Genomic DNA, 22440 nt, shown 5'->3' with positions numbered 1-22440 from the left:
ATGTGCTAAAACAGATGCGAGGAACCATCAGCAGGTGAACATGAATGCGTCCAGGTGTTCAGTCTGTAGTTTAGCAGCGGTGGAGCTGATGACATCACAGACCACCGCTGCATCAGCTGATGGGGGGATGTACACGGTGACCACCACGGTGGACATGAACTCTGTCTGGAGATCATACGGGTGTGTTCCCACGGCGATCAGTTCAATGTCCCAGGTCCAGAGATGGTCCTTCACATGTCCATGTCCAGGAGATCCAACCCTAGACCAGACCAGATCAGAACAGAACCACAACCAGACCAAAACCAGAACCAGATCTGAACCACACTAGATCAGATAAGAACTAGAACAGAACCAGACAAAGAACCAGACTTGATCAGATCAGAACCAGAACCAGACCAGATCAGAACCAGACCAGAGTAACAACCAGAACCAGACTAGACCAGAACCAAAAGAGACCCAGACCAAACTGTCCCTTGTTTCTTAGTTGAAGCTGAGGTAAAAACAGAAAAATATCAGAAAATTAAAGAAAACATTTTATTTAAAACCATAATTTGAAAAAGATTAAAAAAACAACGAACAAAGGTGACAACATTCATCAACTGGAACAAAACCGACCAAACCCAAACATACGACGGTCTGAGACAGAAAACAGATGAAAACATCTGATGTTCTGTTGAATCTTTGGTACAGTTACAGTTGTTTTCATCGTTTGTTGTTCAGGTCTCCTTGGTTTCCCATCATGCACTTGGAACAGTTTCATGCTTCCAATGAAATAAAAGCTGTTGTTTTTCCACAGAATTCTATTAATTTGTAAAAACAGAACAGATATTGGGCCCATGTAAATCGTAAAACAAATGTTTTCTTCAGAAATGGTGTTTAGATAAAGAGGCAGCTTATCTGGTTCTGGACGGTTTTCAGCCAAAGTCACAAAGGTTCAGGTTCAGGTTCAGGTTCATCAATCCTCTTTTTCAACAATTTAACTGATGTTACATTATTTTGTGTCAAATGAAACTGACTGTTTAATTGTTTTCAGGCCAGACAAGTCCTGGGAGACAACTTCTGTCCATGTGAGTCAAAACATGCTGCAAAAAACACCAACACACTGCAAAAAAACACCAACCGGCTGCAAAAAACACCAACACGCTGCAGAAAACACCAACACGCTGCGAAACACACAATTAATACAATGTTTATATTGAATATTGGAAAGTTTTTTTGTGTTTTTTGCATCAAAATATACGTTTCGTTTCTGTTACAAACATGTCATTTAAAGGGTTAAAATATGACAGTTATTGAGTATTTGATATTTTTGTTGATGACTCAAGTTGATGAAATACAAAAAAAATGTTAAAATTAAAAACCAACTGTATGAAAAACATTTGAACATTATTTGGACCCTGTGCATATTATGGGCTGTAGGTGATTAAAGGAGATCTGTGGACGGATAAAGAAGGGTTAATACATGTCGTGTGTGTGTTTATAAGTGCTTTTACTCAGGTTTGCTTTTATAGTATTTTTACATTTTCTTTCCGTTTAAATGAGTGTCAAGTGGTCACATGATGTGGTTCTAATCTGATGACATCACTTCCTGTTTCAGCTCCTCAGTTCGACCAGGACGACCTGAAGCAGAGTTCAGCTTCACCTCGACTCGACGACATCCACGGCTTCCACAGAGGACGGCGCCAGTCAGGTCAGGGTTAGGACTAGGACTAGTATTAGGACCCGTATTAGTATTTGTTAGCACTAGTTACTATTAATATTAGTTAGTACTAGTATAGATAGATAGATAGATAGATAGAATAGAATAGTCTTTATTGTCATTGTAACATGAAGCATGTACAACAAAATTAAAATGTGTCCACCAGTCAGTGCATAATAAAAACAGCTACAACAACACAGACACAAACATCACAATAGTAAATAAATAATTACAAAAATAAAAACAAACAAACACTCAGCCATTCATTCAATCATTGCACAATCTCCATTACTGTATATATGTGTTATGTTACAGACTGCTTTTTATGGCATTGAGGGTGGTTATTGCTGTTGGGTAAAAACTGTTTTTGAGTCTGTTTGTTCGTGATCTGATAGTCCTGTATCGTCTGCCTGATGGCAGCAATTGGAATATGGAGTGTCCAAGGTGAGAGGTGTCCTTCACAATGCTCTGTGCATTTTTGACACAGCGGGCACTGTGAAGATCGTCCAGTGAGGGGAGGGGGCAACCGATGATCTTCTGTACTGTGTTAATAACCCTCTGGAGTGCTTTCCTCTGGGCTGCTGTGCAGCTGGTGAACCACACACACACACAGTCTGTTCACATGCTCTGTATGGAGCACCGGTAGAAGGACACCAGCAGTCTCTGTGTGATATTCTTTCTGAGCACCCTCAGGAAGTGCAGTCTCTGCTGGGCCTTCTTCAGCACCTTCCAGCTGTTCACACTCCAGGTCAGGCCCTCCTCAATGTGGTCACCCAAGAAGCAGAAGTCCCACACCCTTTCCACACAGTCCCCGCTGATGATAAGTGGTGGAATGTCAGTTTTTTTCCTCCTGTAGTCGATCACCAGCTCCTTGGTCTTTGATGTATTCAGGAGCAGGTTGTTCTCACTGCACCACGCTGCCAGATGTTCAACCTCATCTCTATAGGCAGACTCAGCCCCCCCAGAGATGAGCCCCACTACTGTAGTGTCATCCGCGAACTTCACTATGACGTTGTTGTGATGAGCGGGGGTGCAGTCATGCGTGTAGAGATTGTACAGCAGGGGGCTCAACACGCAGCCCTTGGGGGGAGCCGGTGCTGAGGCTGAGGGCCGTAGATGTGGAATGGCCTACTCTCACCCTCTGGTTTCGACCAGTGAGGAAGCTGTTGATCCACCTGCAAGTGGGGTGTGGGATGCCCAGGTCCTCCAGTTTACTCACCAGTTTGTGAGGAAGGATGGTATTGAATGCAGAGCTATAGTCCACAGAGAGCATCCGCATATAGCTCCCCTGCTGCTCACGGTGGGACAGTGCAGCATGGAGGGCTGTAGCTACGGCGTCCTCTGTGGATCTATTAGCCCTGTATGCAAACTGGTGTGAGTCCAAGCCTTTTGGTAGGAGGGCTGTAATGTGACCCCGGACCAGCTTTTCAAAGCATTTCATCACCACCGGGGTGAGAGCGACTGGTCGGTAGTCGTTGAGGCTGGAGATGTGAGGTTTCTTGGGCAGGGGGACAATGGTGGAGGACTTCAGGCAGGGTGGGACAGTGGACTGGGCCAGGGACTGGTTAGAAATCCTTGTGAAGACTCCAGCCAGCTGGTCCGCACAGTCCTTCAGTACACATCCCGAGACGCCATCAGGTCCAGTCGCCTTCCTTGGGTCCACGGCCCGCAGCTTGCGCCTCATCTCATGCTCTGTGGGGGTGAAGTTGCTGTGGGCCATGGGATAAGAAAGAAAGAAAGACAGAAAGAGACAGACAGACAGACGCTCGCTCGCTCGCGGTCTTTGTTTCAGGTCCAAATAGCGCTGATCCCCTCCCCCCTGGATCAGGTCTGGATCCTCCATTTGTGTCCACATGTCAGTGTTCATGGACCACTTGTTCTTTGGTAGCTCGTACAGATCCATGTCCAGTCCAACTGTCCTTCATTTAATTTCAGATTTCACATGTTCCCTTTTCTCTGGCTGTTTACTGCTGTACTCTGTCATGTTGAGCAGGTCGGTTTAAGACACTCAGTCTGACTGAGAGGGGCGTGGCCTGAGGGGGAAGTGACGTATATGCATACTCTCTATTAGTTAGTACTAGTATTAATATTAGTTAGTAATAGTTAGTGTTAGTATTAGTTACTACTAATGAGTACTAGTTAGTATTAGTATTTGTACTGACATGTAGTACAGTTGAGGTGATTCAGTATTTTTGTAATTGATTATTTTCCTCCATTTGATTAAATGATTATTTGAATCAGTGAAAAAATACATGAAAAATGTGAAAAAGACAAACAACTGAAACTGCAACCACAAAAAGCATAAATGTGAAAGGATATAGAAAAATAAATGTATATATAAATAACAACAGTATTAAAATAAATATGAGAATATTTATAGACATAGATAATGAAGCTTCAATTTAGGAAAATTGTAATTAAATAATCTTTTTATTGATTTGAGTTGATTAATTAATTGTTTGAGCTCTTGATTGAATTAATTCTTAGTAAATAAAAGTCATATTTAATTTAAAAATAGGCTAAATTTCATTTTGACAAATATTAAAGTGAATCGAACAGATTTCATTCTTTTATCAATTCATTTTTAACCAATTTTAGTCAAAAATAAACAATGAGTAGATTTTGAGGAATTTAGTGTAAGTGATTTTCTCATTTTTAATTCACTTTATTTAAATCTTTTTTGATATTTTTCACCTAATATTTAATTGTTAAATAAAGTTAATGACATTATTGAACAGTTTAGTGATTAATATGTTGTGACTGCTTTGAAACAAACAGCTCGGACATGAATTCTGTGCATTTATTCAGTTATTTATTCCAGATAAACAGACTGATCTGGACCAGTCGGATATTTGACCTCCAACACTGACTGGATTTGGTTCCAACTGTGAAACACAACAGTGGAACCAACGTTTAACGGCAACGAAATTAAGGAAAACCAGGCTTTGGCTCAGGAAAACTGGAATGGATTTAAGTGGATGAACGGTTTCATCTGTTGTATTTCAGTGCATTGATATGTGGTCGTATTCAAACATTAGAACAGCACATGTAGATCCATCCGCCTCTGAATCTAGTCCCTGGTGGACTTGCTCCTGATGGTCTGGACTCTGTTCACATGTGGATTGTGTGTTTTTTCCTCCAGAACCTCCAGAGCTGCTCATGTACACACCTGAGAAATCCAGGAAGAGTTTACCGCTGTTACTGGACGGAAACCTGCAGACGTACAGACGAAGCAGGAGGCAGTCAGGTACAAACATACACAAAATAATAATAATAATAATAATAAACCTGCAGTCGTACAGACGAAGCAGGAGGCAGTCAGGTACAAACATACAAATAATAATAATAATAATAATAATAATAATAATAATAATAATAATAATAATAATTTAATAACAAAATGACATTTAATAACAGGCAAGAATGTTGGTCCAATTACATTTCTCTTTAGACATTTCATGTTCATATTTGTTCAGATTATTCACATTTTTTGTTATAAAGATTGTTTCTAAATGTAAAGACTTTTTTGATGTAATTTTGCTTTTGTTTTGCACTAAAACAAAAACAATAGTCTGTATTTGTCATTATCTCTAGTTGATTCTGTTCTTATTGTCCTGGTTCTGATCCACTTTAGATCATACTGGTCTGAATGTAGAACCTGAACTAACATGATTGATAATATATTCAGTGTAATTTTTGCATTTCACTAATTCATCCCTGATAACAAATCAGTTAATTCATTATCACAAGATAATGACCCTAAAATAATCTGCAATCCATGGCCCTTCTCAGCCTCTGTATATTATTAAATTCCACTTTATTAACTCTCATGGTTTTTAGTTTATTCACATTTTTTGCAATTAAAGATAGTTTATAAAGGTAAATATTTTCATGTAATTTTACTTTTTTCACCTAAAACGAAAGGAAAAGTTGGTTATTATTATTATTTATAGGTTATTCTGCTGTTTTTTTAACTGGTTTTGATCCACTTTTCCATCATATTGAGCTGTATTTAACGTCCTTAATCGTTAATGTTCAGTGTTTCCATTTCTTGTCCCGTGGGGGGGTGGGGAGGGGTTTGGACTCTGTGGCGTTGGTGTTTTTGTGTTTGAGCCCTGGATTAGAACAACTACTGATGACTGATGACCTGATCAGATAACAGTGAAAGGAGGATGGAGTGATTTCAATAAACAAGTGTGTAACTGAACTGTAGATCTTTCCTCCGGAGCCAGCGTTCCATGGAAGTGTGTTCTGTTTACTGAGGTTTGCATTGGCTCTGTTTTCATTTCAGCTCCGGCCAAAGACATCGAAGCTGCATTTCATCCTGGTGGTGAGAAGACCTCCTTTAAATCCATCAAATCCAAGTGTTTGGACACATGTTCCCTTCAGCTTCTCTGTTCAGGATCTGCTTTTGTCTGTTGATGCAGAACAAACCGACGACGGCGGATTAGGGCCACGTAAAAAACAATAAAAACACCTGTCACTACGAGAATAAGGTCGCAAAATATGGAGATAAAACCTGTGATTTTATGTTAAATAAAGTCGAATATAAAAAGAGTCATAATTTTACCAGAATGAAGCCGTAATGTTATGAGATTAACGTCGTAATTTAAAAACAGGAGGGAAAAATGTCATAATTTATGAGACTAGAGTTGAATACAAAAAGAGTCATAATTTTACGAGAATGAAGTCATAAAGATTAAGAGAATAACATCGGAATTTAAAAACAGGTGGGAAAAACATAATTTATGTGAATGAAGTTGTAAAATATTGAGATAAAGCACATAATTTTATGTGAAATAAAGTCAAATACAAAAAGTCATAATTTTACCACAACAAAGTCGTAATATTATGAGAGAATGTTGTAATTTAAAAACAGGCAGGAAAAATATCATAATTTATGAGAATAAAGTCGTAAAATATTGAGATAAAACACAATTTTATGAGAGTGAAGTCGAATACAAAATGAGTCAAAATTTTGCCAGAACAAAGGCCTTATATTATGAAAATAATATTGTAATTTAAAAACAGGCAGGAAAAATATCATAATTTACGAGAATTAAGTCGTAAAATATTGAGATAAAACACAATTTTATGTGAAATAAAGTCAAATACATAAAGAGTGAATTTTTTCAAGAATGAAGTTGTAATCTAATGAGAATAACATCGTAATTTTAAAACAGGCAGAAAAAATATCATAATTTACGAGAAAAAAGTCGTAAATTATTGAGATAAAACATAATTTTATGAGAATAAAGTCGAATACAAAAAGAGTCATAATTTTGCAAGAATAAAGTCGTAATATTATGAGAATAACATCGTAATTTTAAAAAAGGCAGGAAAATATAATTTACGACAATAAAGTCATAAAATATTGAGATAAAACGCATAATTTAATGAGAATAAAGTCGAATACAAAAAGAGTCAGAATTTTACGAGAATGAAGTCGTAGTATTATGAGAATAACGTAATTTAAAAACAAGTGGGAAAAATATCCTAATTTACAAGAATAAAGTTGTAAAATACTGAGATAAAACACATAATTTTATGAGAATAAAGTTGAATACAAAAATAGTCAGAATTTTATGAGAATGAAGTCGTAATATTATGAGAATAATGCCGTAATTTAAAAACAAGCGGGAAAAATATTGTAATATACGAAAATAAAGTCATACCCACTCGTCGCATTATGTAGAACTTGGAACATTTTATGAGGTTCTACTTTCATTTGGGGTTTATGCACAAAGGCTAAATACTGAGCCTATTAGCCCCACCCACCAAATACTGAGCCAATTAGCCCCGCCCACCATCAACACATTAGCATTAGTTGTCCGCTCCAACAGAAGTGAAAGTTGATGCGTCATTTGTTTGCGTTCGCTGTAACTGGAAACTGTCATCAACAAGGATTAAGGCTTAAGATTTGTAAAAGATGGCTTTTATCACACTGTTGAGAATTTATTTTCAAAATATTATGACTTTAATTTCATAAGAGTACAACACTGTGTTTGTTAAATATGTTTTTTTGTTTTTTTAACTATGATTTTATTCTCGCAGTGACGTGTTTATATTTTTCCAATGCGGCCTAATACGCCATTGTACAAACCGGATCCAGTCAGAGACCATTTTTAGTTTCTAAACGGAACACAAAATTTAAATTAAAAATCTGTATGTAGATGTTTTCTACGACGTCATAATAACGATTGTTAATGTCTTGGGTGTAATTTTTGACACGTATGTGACAGCTGTGCTCTAACGTATGCAGATGAATTTGGATGTAATTGCTTGAAAAGGCTCGTATTTTTGGTTTTAGCGTAAATGCTGATGAACTACCGTTTATATGTCGATAACGTCTTTCTTTCTGCCTCCATCTGCTGTGAATGCTGGGTAATCCTGCAGCTCTGAAGGTAAGACACAGTTTCCTCCTGCTCTTTTTGAATAGTTTTTGATTCATTGTTTACCTGTCAGTTTTATTTATTGAGGAATCAATCAGAAAAAAAAAAACATCCATTATTACAATTTGTTCTCATTTGGAAAATTAACCCTTGGTTTCATACAGTTTGTTTTGAACTTTTTAACATTTTTTTTAATTTCATCAAATTGATCCATAAACAAAAATACCAAATATTCAATAACTGTCATATTTTTAACCCTTTAAAGTGACATGTTTGTAACAGAAATAAATCATATTTTTGATGCAAAAAAACGCAAAAAAATTTTTTTATTTCAATATTCTTCATATAAATTGTATTATTTTTTAATTTTTTTATTAGTTCCTCCTGTCATCTGTCAGGGATTCACACCAACACTGGTTCATATTATTATTTTTGGTTCTAGGTCAAATGTTAAATGTGTCAGTGTGTATTTTGTACTCACTTGGTAGAAGGGTGTTAGTGTAGGAACTTAACACTGTTTATTATGGGATGGCTGTAGTGGATGGATCAGAATTTAAACAATCAGACACAAATGAACAACTGTTGAATCCAGACCAAAAACAAACTGTAAAATAATCTGAGTTTTAATAACAGGAAGTGGAAAGTGTGTTTAATATACTCACCTGGACACCGGAGGGTTAAAGTGCGTTTAATATACTAACCAGGACACCAGAGGGTTAAAGTGCGTTTAATATACTCACCTGGACACCGGAGGGTTAAAGTGTGTTTAATATATTCACCTGGACACTGGAGGGTTAAAGTGTGTTTAATATACTCACCTGGACACCGGAGGGTTAAAGTGTGTTTAATACACTCACCTGGACACCGGAGGGTTAAAGTGTGTTTAATATACTCACCTGGACACCGGAGAGTTAAAGTGTGTTTAATATACTCACCTGGACACCGGAGGGTTAAAGTGTGTTTAATATACTCACCTGGACACCGGAGGGTTAAAGTGTGTTTAATACACTCACCTGGACACCGGAGGGTTAAAGTGTGTTTAATATACTCACCTGGACACCGGCGGGTTAAAGTGTGTTTAATATACTCACCTGGACACCGGAGGGTTAAAGTGTGTTTAATATACTCACCTGGACACCGGAGGGTTAAAGTGTGTTTAATATACTCACCTGGACACCGGAGGGTTAAAGTGTGTTTAATATACTCACCTGGACACCGGAGAGTTAAAGTGTGTTTAATATACTCACCTGGACACCGGAGGGTTAAAGTGTGTTTAATATACTCACCTGGACACCGGCGGGTTAAAGTGTGTTTAATATACTCACCTGGACACCAGAGGGTTAAAGTGTGTTTAATATACTCACCTGGACACCAGAGGGTTAAATCCACTGTATTAGAGCAGACCTTTCTCCAGTATGTACTTCTCAGTGAAGCCTCTGTCAGATGTTTGTGCTTCAGATTTAAACCAGTTTAATGTTCTTGACCTTTCCGTTGGGTTTGTTTGGTTTTGTGCAGGCAGCGGGCAGCGAGGGCGAGCTGTGTCAGGCTGACAGTCTTGGCTCAGCAGGAAGCAGCAGCACCCTGGCCTCATCCGTCATCGAGGTGGAGGCGGAGCGGACTGAACCCGCCCGGACCACGCCCCTGCCGCCACTCAAAGCCAACCAGGAGGAGGAGGTACGTCAGTGGGTTCTGTGGGCTCCTCCCACCGTCCAAAGACGAGTGCGTGGATCCGTTCACTGGTCAATATTCATGGACCGTAGCAGTCAGTAGTCGCTCTTCCATTGACCCTCAAATTGTGTGAGTATAACTTGCACATAAAAATTTACCTAATGGAAAAACGACAATTTCACCCAAACTCTTGTTTTTCGATTAAAAATTTTTGTGTTGGCAAGAGGTGGTTTTTTGGGCGTAGCGCAACTGGTATATCAAAGCTTTAATGGAAAGACCTTTTTCCGCAACTAGAATCACCTGAATTAAAAAAAACAAATGATGTTGATGAACGTTACAACAAGCGAAGAAGAAGAGTTTAAACCTAACATGGTGCAGTATGTGTGGACACACCAGGAACCACATCAGTTTATAATTTAGTAGGAGACAGAGGGGTAATATAAAATAGTAATGAATATATTTGTAAATCAACATCATTCATATATATATATATATATATATATATATATATATATATATATATATATATATATATATATATATACACACACACACACATATATATATATTTATATATATATATATATATATATATATATATAAAATTTATGTATTTATTTTTTCACTTAAGTTTTTATTGAATTTTTTTACACATATACCGACAACACAACAAAAGATGAACAAACCAACATTGCTTGGGTACGTTATACATATATCAACACATTTCCTTTATCCATTCTTTCCATCATTCTTAGCTCTGTAAATAGTCCATTTGTTGGGGAGGTGCGAATTAGGGCTAGTTTGTTTAGGGGTAAACTGTAAACAAGATGGTGCGTCGGTCAGAATGCAGGTGATGAAGAGTCTGGACTCCAATATATCTTCCAACAGCCTTTACTTGATGTTCTTATATACAGATGTAGCTCCAACTTTCCCTTCACAATGACATATCTTCCGTCTTTATCTTGGATTTCCTTTCCACAGAGGAATTTAGTCAAATTGGATGTTCATAGTACAACTCCTCTCCTATTTCCTTGTTTATATGAACTGTTGTATGAATTCCTGTAGCCAAATTTTTTTTGTTTTTCGTGTTCTGCTTGAGATAGGTGAGTCTCTTGTAGAAATATAATTTGTACCTGGGGATGTAACCATATGAAAATGTCATATCATGGTTACTGTGACCAAAATTATCATGGTTGTCATATTATTGTGGTATTGTTGAAATTGTGCTCAAAGTACTTACACACACACTGAAATAATTTAACCAAGTTGTATTTAAAAAAAATAAATAAATAAAAAATAAAATAATAGGCACAATGTACTAGGGTGATCCAAAAAAATTTTTTGTCAGATTCTCTGAATTAGAACCCTGCATTTGGTTCCATATCTGGCCAAATTACTTCGGTCCAAATTTTATGCAAATTAATTAATATTTAGAGGTTGCACAGACAGGTGCAGATTGCTCTATATACTCTAACACAACTAGCCAAATGAATAAGGCATATTAGAATAATTTGTAATTTTATTCTCAAAATCAAACTGCAACTCGCATAAAAATGTTACTTAGAAAGTCCAGCAACCACTGTTGCTTTATTGAAATTACAAAAAAATGTTCCTGTGTTCTTTGCCAACTTGGAGCCAGTACTGTTTCTGATCTTCATTTTTTGTTCGGCTACAGTTGAAGTCTTGAATAAGCTCCACCCCTTTTTCAGCAACATCATTGACAACTTTTCTGGAATGCACAGTTTTATCAGCCTTCTGAAAGTCTTCATCATCAGCCCAATCTTCTGGAGGAATTCTGAAGAATGTTTGTGGCAGATCCAAAGTTTCAAACAAACACATGGTGCTGGTGGGGACAAAATCACTGATCTGCTTCCCTTCACAATCTGATGGATTAAGGACATCACATCACTTTAGTGGAACCTCTGAACTAGGGATGTAACGATATGAAAATTTCATATCACGGTTATTGTGACCAAAATTATCACGGTTATTATTATTATCGCGGTATTGTTGAAAGTGTGCTCAAAATGTTCAGAAAGTACTGATACACACACTGAAATAATTTAACAGAGTTGTATTTTGAAAAACAACAACAAAAAAAAAAAAACAAATAAAATAATAGCATAATGTACTCTCTGTTGCAGAAACATTCCAATAATAACCCTTAGTGGTCTGAGCCTATTTAGGCCGTTTTTCAGTACTTTTGATTTTGCTTTTATATACTATATAAACAAATGTTTACTATACCCATGTTTGGGATCTTTTCTTCAGCACAACTTCATTTATATCATCTGTCTGTTACTTTTTCAATTTAACCTACTATAAAAACAAAAGGCCAGAAAAGAAAAAAAAAATACATATAAAATATGATTTGAAAAATGTATATAATTTATTGCATAAATAACACACAGATGCTTAACGAACCTTTTCAAAGACTTTTAAAGTGACTATTGGTTCCAAATATTAGGTATATAAAATTAAAATTGTAATAAATTAAAACTATTCTCAAATATTTGACATAAAAGCTGATCTTTACATAGGGTTTTTTCCCTTAAAAGTGCGGTAATCGAACACAGTTATCATGATAATTCGAATTTAAACGGTAATACTAACCATCTGCAATTTTACCGCGGTTTATCGTTATACCGGTAATCGTTACATCCCTACTCTGACCCTTCGTTTTCCATAATGTTGTGAACCATCAGCTGCTTCTTCTCTTGTGTCGCACTGGAGTCGAAGAATGCCAGGCCAAACAATTCTTCACTCCAGTACCACAGATGTCAGCAGCCCAACTTAATACATATATTGCTAGATGAAGCACTAAAACCTTGGTTTTGATAGTTCTGCTGCTTCTCTTAGCAGGTCAGCTTGGCTATGCTGAAAATACAAAATTAGTCCATTTCCAGCAAACTTCCAGCAAGTTGTGCAACCTCTAAAACATCTCCTTTTTCTTCCAAATCTTTTCCTAAATCATCTTTTGAATGCCAAAACCTAATGCAGGGTTCGAATTGAAGTTATCTGAAACTTTATTTTTTACCATGACTGTTGGACCACCCTACAATGTACTCTCTGTTGCAGAAACATTCAATATACTATATAAACAAGTGTTTACTATACCCATGTTTGGGATCTGTTTTTTCAGCACAACTTCATTTATGTCGTCTGCCTATTATTTTTTCACTTTAACCTACTATAAAAACACAAAAGGGCAAAAAACACAAAAAAAAAAAATAAAATCCAATTTAAAAAATGTATTTAATTTATTGTATAACACTATGATGCTTAACGAACCTTTTCAAAGACTTTAAAAGTGAATATTGGTTCCAGATATTAGGTATAGAAAAGTAAAATTGTAATAAATTAAAACTATACTCAAATGTTTGACATAAAAGTAGATCTTTACATAGGCATTTTTTCTGGAATCAAACAGTTATCATGATAATTAGAATTTAAACGGTAATACTAACCATCTGCAATTTTACCGCAGTTTATTGTTATACCGGTAATCGTTACATCCCTATTTGTACCTTTTCTTTTTTTAGTTTTGTCATGACTTTTCCTCTCTTTACAGGTGAATTCAATCCATTTATATTTAGCGACAGTATTTTAAGACTGTTATATACTAGGCCTGTAACAGTCCACATACAGAACCGAACTGTTTCGGTACACACCTGTTTGGTTCGGTACACAGCTGTACCCAAACGGCACAGTATGATGAGAAAAAGAAAAAGGAACTAAAGACGTCATTCAATGCGGAACTTTAAATCTGCGCAAGTTCCACACGGACATATTGAAGGAGCGCACATTAACCCGAAATATGAAATAGCAGCTGATATAAGGTTAAAAAAAAAACAAATATGATGTGAACCAGGAAGGAAGAGACTGAAGACCCTCTGCCATCAGTACAGTCCAGTTTGGGATCACTGCGGGTTCAGGTAAAAGAGACGTAGATAAGATGAACGTTGTTTGCCGCCTATGAACTATGGTAGTTCTAAAACACTTGCCGCCTATGAACTATGGTAGTTCTAAAACACTTACACTAGCTCTCTCTCTCTCTCTCTCTCTCTCTCTCTCTCTCTCTCTCTCTCTCTCTCTCTCTCTCTCTCTCTCTCTCTGTCTCTCTCTCTCTCTCTCTCTCTCTCTCTCTCTCTCTCTCTCTCTCTCTGTATAATAGAGGAGTAGAACCCAGGAGTTGGAAGTTGAAAGTATGTGAAATTTCCCTTTTGTTTCACGCCAGTGTTAGTTACGTTAGTTATGGACCACACCCCCAGGTATATAACTGCGCCCCCTCCCCCCTCGGCTCTAACAACCTCCCCCCTTGTGTTTTTGACAAATCGCACCCTGCACGCACACACATACACATACACACACACACACAAATACGCAAAGTGTTCTAAACAGTTTGTTCTCTGTCCTAAAATAAATAATTTGGTTAATTTTCTTGTCACTGTTTCTCTTCAGTTTGTTTAAACAGAATACCAGTCTGTCCTCTTGTTAATGTTGCAGTTCATGTGGAATTTTGTTGTTGTTATTTTCATGCAGAATGTGAACGGACAGAACTGGGATTAGATTTTTGTTGTTTGTGCAAAACTACCTTTCAGGGAAAAGTTCAATACTAATGTTTAAAATACATTTAGTAATATTTTATTTATTTTATTTTCTATTTGATTTGTAGCAGCAGAATTCTATTATTCCTGTTTTTGTATATTATATTGTCTCCAAAAATTGGGGTAAAAATGCTCAAAAATTCATAAATGCATAAAAAAACATTTTGAGGGGTTTTCTTTCTTCCCATACCAAACCGAAAAAAAAAAACAAACCGTGGCTTTCAAAACGGAAAACTTACTGAACTGAAAATTTTGTGTACCATTACACGCCTAATATATACCATTATTTAGATTTTTTTACATGCACATGTTCACCCAAGCAACTTGCAACATAATAAATGTGAAACATTTTATGAACGATATGAACAACATTGAACTTCCATATTGGGGTTCTCACCCTACTTCCCCCAAAGTTCCTGTTGGAGGGCGGACAGGGAATCCTCATCTCACATGAGGGCCCATCCCTAGACAACAATAAATATCCAACTTGTGGATAGGGGTGTAAGAAAATATCGGTTCTGCAATATATTGCGATATTTCATTTCACAATACTGTATCGATATTAAAAAGTACTGTATAGATATTTTTAGGTATTTATTCAAATGCAGACATGGTGGAGGTTCATTTTTGTTTTTGTTTTTCTTTATTGTTTATATTTTATTTATTATTATTGAACTCTGTTTTATTCAATAATGTTAGTTCCTTTGTTGGGATTGAACTAAAATACTGTTCTGATGTTAGTTCTGAACTGATAGAATATGAACATTTGAACAGGATCTTAAATTGTAATGTCTGTAAAACAGAATTTCAGTTTGAACACAGGAACATTTTGTGATAGAACATTAGATCTTGTTGGGATCAAACAAAGATGTGTTTAGTATTTGTGCAGATTTCTGGTGTAATTCAATTCTTCAAGGAAATAATCATTTTTAAAAAATGCCCTTTTAACATCATGATATATATCATGATGGTATCATGATATATCGTGATATATCGTATCGTGATCCTACTATTGTGATTTGTATTGTATCGCCAGATTCTTGCCGATACACAGCCCTAGTCCTCATCACCCAGACACTGTTTCAGTTCTGTCGTCTCTGCTCTCCTTGTCGGTTTGTTTCTTGCTACCACCTCATGCTCACCTGGATCACCCTCCACCTACTCCCCCGTCACTCACGTACTGCTGGAACACCCTACGCTTGTGAGACTTTGTATTTTGTTTGTGCGTGCTTGACATGCTTGCCTGCTTTATCTGCAGCATTGGCTGTCTCTATGTTTTTTTTTAATTATTCGTGTCTGGTCATGCTCTGAGCCTTGTTTTCTCGGCTCAGTAAAGAGCCTTTGCCTGTACCTTCCAGTCTGCCTGTGGGTCCTTATGCCCTCATGACACTGGTTGCATTCATTTCTAAATAATTGCCCTTTTCTGCCCGTCCACACCTGTCCGAAGGCTGCCAATTTGTCCACGCTGCGACGCCGTGGCTGGGATAGCCGGTCATCAAACCTGATCATGGCATTGATGAGTTAGAATGTCTTTATGGACACGGTGGAGCCAAACACAGACCGGCCGTCTGTTTGTGGGTGTGGTGCACCCCCGAATAAATAAACACACAAATGCAGGGTCAGTATTGGATCAAAGCGTTTTCCCTGGAGGTTGGTCTAGTTCACGGTCAGTCAGACAGAAGTTGAAAACATCCTCCAGGCCCCTGATCCGGGCCACAGGTATGTAAGGCGTTTGCGAAGCTTCAGGAGGAAAAGATAAATGAGCGAAAAGTTTCACTTTCACTTCTGCGGGGGCATGAACTGCACCACCCCGTACCCCCAGAGTATTAGAAGTAGGACGGAAAGTAATGCAAGCACGCGCGCAGTTACCAACCAACACACATGCATCCTGAACTGCACGTGTACGGCCAAGTAACCCCACCCCCACCCCCCCACCAGTGAAATGCACGCGCATGCACCCCCCATTGCACACCACCACATCAACAGATGAATTCCACAGGAAACACTGACTGTGTCCAGTGGTTCAATAAATCGATCATGAAGGAATATGACATGAAGTATAGAAACAATATTTAGCTTTTATTCTTAGTGACCGTATTGAAAAAGAAATTCAGGTTCTCAGGAAAATTGCCGCTTATCAATTAATCATTAATCAATCGATAAGGTCAACCAACTAATGATTAATGGATTAATCGATAATTTGCATCCCTAGTTTGTGTGTTTCTTTGGTCACTGCTGCTCTTTTTCGCTGTTTACCTCCATCTGACCCATGATTGGAACTGAATCATGGCAGATTTCTCAGACCCCTGTGTTTGGAGTGTGGTCCTAAAAAAATCTACCTTTTAAGGGTCAAACAGCCCCTCCCCCTTAGCCCCCCCCCAAATCTGTCTAATTGAGAATCGGGACAACACTACCCTTTCACGTGTACATGCAAAATGGAGGGGGAGGGGCCAAGGGGTGAATTGGGATTCAGTCTTAGACTTAGACAGACTTTATTTGTCATTAATATTTGCATCAAAATGAAATTACGATGCAGTGGCCCGGTGCACAACGGGAACAATGACATATAACAGGATAAATTTACTTACTAAAAATAAAAATAGAAAAACTTGAAAAAAAGATAAATAATGATAAATATCTGAATATATTCAAAAAATATTGCACAGTTCAAAAAAATGTGAGGCAGAGCCTCGTGGCAGTAAGGCCCAGAGGTCATGGTGTCACAGTCCTATGTGGTGAGGACGTGAAAATGTTCTAATGAGCTGAGCTGTTTTATCGCATACGGGAAGAAACTGTTTTTGAACCGGGCTGTTCTGCTTTGTTGGCTGCGAAAGCTCTTTCCAGCAGCGAGAACAGTCCATGGTGGGGGTGGGAGGGGTCTGTGGGGATGTTTTTGGCCCTCGTCAGACAGTGTTTTTTGGCCGTGTCCTGGATAGGAAGAGGTCTGAACGCGATAATTTTCTCTGCTGTCCTCACCTCTTTCTGTAGGAATTTCCACTCAGAGTGGTCAGTACGCTCTCTATTAGGGATGCACTGGTAACACTTTATTCCAGACCAAGTACAGGTACCAGTACTTCCATTTGAGTACTTCCCGATATAGAGTACCGATACGAGTACTTAATAATTCCATTCCAGTTGTTAGTTCCTTTTGTAAATGTGCTTTATTGTCGTTGTCATTAGTCTGACTGGAACAAAGTGCTGCTACTGACTTTTTTTTTTTTTTTCTAATTTGTTGATGTGGAAAAGCAATTAATACAAAACTGTATCATATAAATGTATTCACATCACTGATGTATTCACTTCACATCCATTACAGATGTAATATAGTTTGTCCATTTGGACCAAATAGTGAAAAAAATTCCTTCTGACCCTTAAAACAAAATGTGAACTTCTCCAGAATGTAAATGTCCTGTTCGATGTCCATCCATTCTTTTGTTGTGGGTGCTTCAGACTTTAACCATTTTTTACTCAGTCTTTTTATTCGCTGCCAAAAGCATTAACAACAGTTTTTTATCTTTCAGAGTCCAGTCCTCACGTGAAATATCTCCTAAATACAGGGCTTCATGTTTAGAAGGATTTTTTTCAGTAAATGTTATTTAAATGTTCACACAGCTGTTCCCCGAATGGTTTGATCGCTGGACAACTCCAGAAAATATGATAGTGCTGCTACTGACATTTAATGACATTTAATTTTTCCGTTCTTAACTTTTTTTTTTTCTTTTTTCTTCTAAAAGACTGATATAAAACCAGAGTGGAAATTTTGTGTTGGAATTTGCTTGGTTGGTGGATTTTTTTGAGTTTGGATTTTGGGGTGGGTTGTGGGGATTTGTGTGTTTTTGCATTAATCGTTCAATACATGGTTTTGAATTTTAGTTGGTTTAAATGTGTGATTTCTTTTTCTGTCATTTAATGTGTAGGTTTTTTGTTGAATTTAGACTTGAATTCTTTGTGTGGTGTGAGGTACAACGAACAGACAAAATTAAATAACCAAAAACAAAAACTCAAGCATATACAAAAGACTGAATAAAACCAACAAACTGACTTTACATCTTAAATGCCAGGAGAAAGACTTGGCTGGCACCCCTTAACAAAAATAATACAAAATAAATAAAAGCTTCAAACTCAAGTCTGGGTAGTAATAAAGTTGCGGGGGGGGGCTGGAGCCGGGCAGTGTGGGCCTGGGGGGGGGGGGGGGGGGGGGGGGGGCATCTGCCTCTCCCGACCCTCGGCCCCCTGGTGGTATGGGCACGGTCTTTGGTGAGGGCAGTGGGAGGAAGCTGGCTTGATCACATCCACCCCTATCTCTTATATAAGAAAAAGTAAAAATGGTCACTCCACAGTGGACAGACTGTCTCCTAAATGGTCTGAGAGTGGTCCAGCTGTGGAGTGGACGAGGTCTATATTCAACAAAAAAACAAAGAAAAGAAAAGAAAAAGGGGGTAGGAGGAGTACCCTTTGACTGGCCATGGCTGGTCTGGTCCTTGGGCTGTGGCTGTACTGCTGGGGGGACTGGGGGTTGTGTGGGGGGTTGATGGTGTCCTCCCCTCCTTGAGCTCTGTGCCCCCCCCCCATGGTCATATTAATTTAGATTGTATTGTGGCTGCCTCCGCCGCTACCACCACCACAATAATACTAGCAAATTAGACTACTGGTATTATTATTATTGCATATTTTTGTGTTATTACAACAATTACAGTATTATTTTCACCCTCACTCCCCCCTCTCTCTTTCTCACTTTCATTCACACCCCCTCTCTTCCCCTTTTCCCTATCGCCCCCTAACCAAGCTATATTGTTTAGTTGCTCTTTACATTTATGATCTTTTTCATTGTAATATGATGTTGTCGTTGTTGTTGTGTTTGGTTTGTTTATTTATTTGTTTGATTTTCCCTTTATGTGTTGTAGTTTTTTTCTGTCCACATTGTCTTGTTAACTATCAGTAATAAGGAAAAATAAAAGCTTCAAGCTCAAACTGTCACAACATGACTCTAGTGATGTAAAACGGTCTTTCCATTACAGTTTTGTGTGATATACCAATTTGGCTACAGCCAAAAAAAAAAAAAAAACCCTCTCGCAAGCACAAAAACTTTTCATTAAAAAACAAGAAAAGCACTCGGACAGCGCAGACCTCCGCCAAGGCAGATCAGTGGGCCCCGTGCCCCCCCACCACCCCTGATCACCACCATAATTTAATCATTTCTTTTCTTCTTTGTGCCGGTATCAACGTTTCCTGAAAATTTCATGAAAATCCGTCCATAACTTTTTGAGTTATCTTGCTAACAAACAAACAAACATGCACGCAAACACACAAAGCAAAGCGATCACAATACCTCGTGGCAGAGGTAACAAGAGTTTTGACGAAATTGTTGTTTTTCCATTAGGCAAATTTTTACGGGCAAGTTATATTCATGCAATTTGAGGGTCAATGGAAAAGAGGCTAATGAGACAGATTGAGTGGATTTCTGCACTTGTTGTTTTGTGCAGTCTTAAGCTTTGCCAAAATCCCGGGAGATCCTCCGCTTTTCCACGCCCACTTTAATTTTCTGACCAATCATGCAGTAGTTGTCGGACGCTGCAGGAGAACAAAGTTGTTCCTGGATCGTTTGTCAGAGTAGGTAACAGCCTTTACACCAGGGGTCTCAAACATGCGTCCCAGGGGCTAAATGCGTCCCGCCAAAGGTTCCAATCCGACCCCTGGAACGAATTTACAAAGTGTAAAAATTCCACAGTCAAGGCTGTGGAACTCATTTTAGTTCCGGTTCCACATACAGACCAATATGATCTACAGTCAAATAATAACAGCAGAATAACTGACAAAAAAGAATGACTCTAGATTTTCTTCTGGGTTTGATGTGGAACCCCCCCCCCCCCCCCCAAGAAAAAACAAAAAACATTACATTATGTCTGTAAATAATGACAGCTTCAAATTGTTGTCTTTGTTTTAGTGCAAAAAAATAACATTCAGTTATGAAAATATTTACAAACTATCCTGTAACAATAAAATGTGAATAACCTGAACAAATTTGAACAACCTGAAATGTAAATTGTAAAATGTAAAGAAAATTCAGCCCAATTTGACCTATTTTCTGCCTGTTGCTCAGTGTTTAGTGTCTTTGTAGATCTGATCCATAATGCACATATAAAAATGATAAGTTGCGGCAGAATATTGTTAAAATTGCACTTATTTTTCTTAGGAAGTTTCAGTTTTTTCAGGTTATTAAAATCTTTTTTGTTCAGATAGTTTATAAAAATCAGTATTTTCAGAAATTAATGGGGGGTTTTTTCCACTAAAAGACAAAAATTTGGTGTTGTGATTATTTACTACAGGTTATTCTGTTATTATTTTACTGCAGATCAAATCGGGCTGAATGTGGAACCTGAAAGAGCATGAGTTTGAGAGCCCTGCTTTAGACTGTACACGGTGAATGACGTTTTATTTTCACTTCTCATATTTTAAAACAAAAACCCTCATAGAAGCTGTAAAATATTTCGCAAACTATTGTCTATCAGAGGTCACATATTTTATTCTTGAGCTGATTTCAGTTTGACATCAAAGGTTTTCTGCTGCTCCTTTTTAGTTTCTTAGTTTTCATTTGTCTCTGATGATGATCCCTGCCAAATGTTTGTGAAAGTGTGGAATTCCAAATGTGAGAGTCGTCTGTTGTCCTCTGTTGTATTGAGGAGGAAGACCAGGAGGAGGAGGAGCTGCCTCTGAGTCCTCCTCCCACACTGTCCATCACAGAGGAGATCCTGGAGTTCATCAACCAGAGCCGAGCCAGAGAAGGACTATCCACTATCTACTCTGAAACCTCAGTCAGAACCCCGGTACGTGACCCTGTTCTGTAAACCTCAGATACTGGTCCATCTACAGGAGCTTAGTTTATTCCAAAGTCACCTGGAAATCAACTCTTACTGACCATCAATCCCAGAAATCTGGCCCGATCCACAAAACTGTTGAACGCCTTCATCCATTAGGCTGCTGTTAGACTGAAGTGCACAGTGTGTATAATGTGTTCACCCAGATACCAGAGGGTTAAATACACAGGACCTGATTTGCTAAAGGTTTGCTCATGTAAAAATGTGCACAAACTTGACTGTTCACGCAAAAACACATTAAAGTTTATCTACTAACAGGATGCACCCAGGGTTGTGTCTCTGAAATGGTCAAAATAACCCCTCCAACCCATTTATTGTGTTTGTCTCGATGAATATGAAATATGGGCGTTTCTGCCAGAACGAGAAAAATAATTGGGAGTAGATGCAAATGATTATTTATAGGGCTGTAAGAAAGTATTGGTTCTGCAATATATCGCGATATTTCATTTCACAATACTGTATCGATATTAACAAGAACCGTATCAATATTTTTAGGTATTTATTCAAATGCAGATATTGTGGAGGTTAATTTTTGTTTTTTGTTTTTCTTTTTTGTTTATAATTTATTTATCATTATTTAACACCCTTTTATTAAATAATGGTAGTTCCTTTATTGGGATTCAACTAAAATACTGTTCTGATGTTAGTTCTGAACAAATACAATATGAACATTTGAACAGGATCTTAAACTGTAATGTCTGTAAAACAGAATTTCAGTTTGAACACAGGAACATTTGGTGATATAGCATTAGATCCTGTTGGGATCAAATAAAAATGTGTTTAGTATTTGTGCAGATTTCTGGTGTAATTCAATTCTTCCAGGAAATAATCATTTAAAAAAAACAAAGAAACAAAAAATTGCCTTTTTAACAGTATCATGATATACCGTGATATACTGTATCATGATCCTAGTGTTGTAATTTGTATCGTATCGCCAGATTTTTGCCGATACACAGCTCCATTTAGCGCTCCAAATGTGATGGACCAAACCTGAAACTGGTTGCGGTGGCTGATTCTGCGTCTATATTTATCACGTCTGTGGCGTGAAGGCGGGGCTTAGGCCCAACCAAAGGCAACGCACAGAACCAATCTGTTCTGATCACAGCAACATTTATGGAATGACCCAAGAACAAACAATACAGACGTATGTCCTACCCACAATGCCATTGGAGAACTTCTAGATGAACTAGAGCAATGTT

General features: G+C 37.8%; 1 protein-coding gene across 1 annotated transcript in view; it reads left to right on the top strand.

The window, feature by feature from the left end:
- plekhg2 (pleckstrin homology domain containing, family G (with RhoGef domain) member 2) overlaps nucleotides 1-22440 on the top strand; it is a 127378-nt gene that overhangs the window by 82849 nt on the left and 22089 nt on the right. Inside the window, exons 12-18 of the mRNA XM_030152682.1 lie at nucleotides 1034-1067; nucleotides 1598-1690; nucleotides 4842-4946; nucleotides 5991-6029; nucleotides 8096-8103; nucleotides 9607-9765; nucleotides 21047-21190. Coding sequence (XP_030008542.1) covers nucleotides 1034-1067; nucleotides 1598-1690; nucleotides 4842-4946; nucleotides 5991-6029; nucleotides 8096-8103; nucleotides 9607-9765; nucleotides 21047-21190 — 582 coding nt within the window. The remainder of the gene's footprint in view (nucleotides 1-1033; nucleotides 1068-1597; nucleotides 1691-4841; nucleotides 4947-5990; nucleotides 6030-8095; nucleotides 8104-9606; nucleotides 9766-21046; nucleotides 21191-22440) is intronic.

This window comes from Sphaeramia orbicularis, chromosome 13 (assembly GCF_902148855.1).
Source record: "Sphaeramia orbicularis chromosome 13, fSphaOr1.1, whole genome shotgun sequence".
Taxonomy (NCBI): domain Eukaryota; kingdom Metazoa; phylum Chordata; class Actinopteri; order Kurtiformes; family Apogonidae; genus Sphaeramia; species Sphaeramia orbicularis.
Note: the sequence above shows the minus strand (reverse complement) of the source record. Positions and strands in the feature narration are given on the sequence as shown.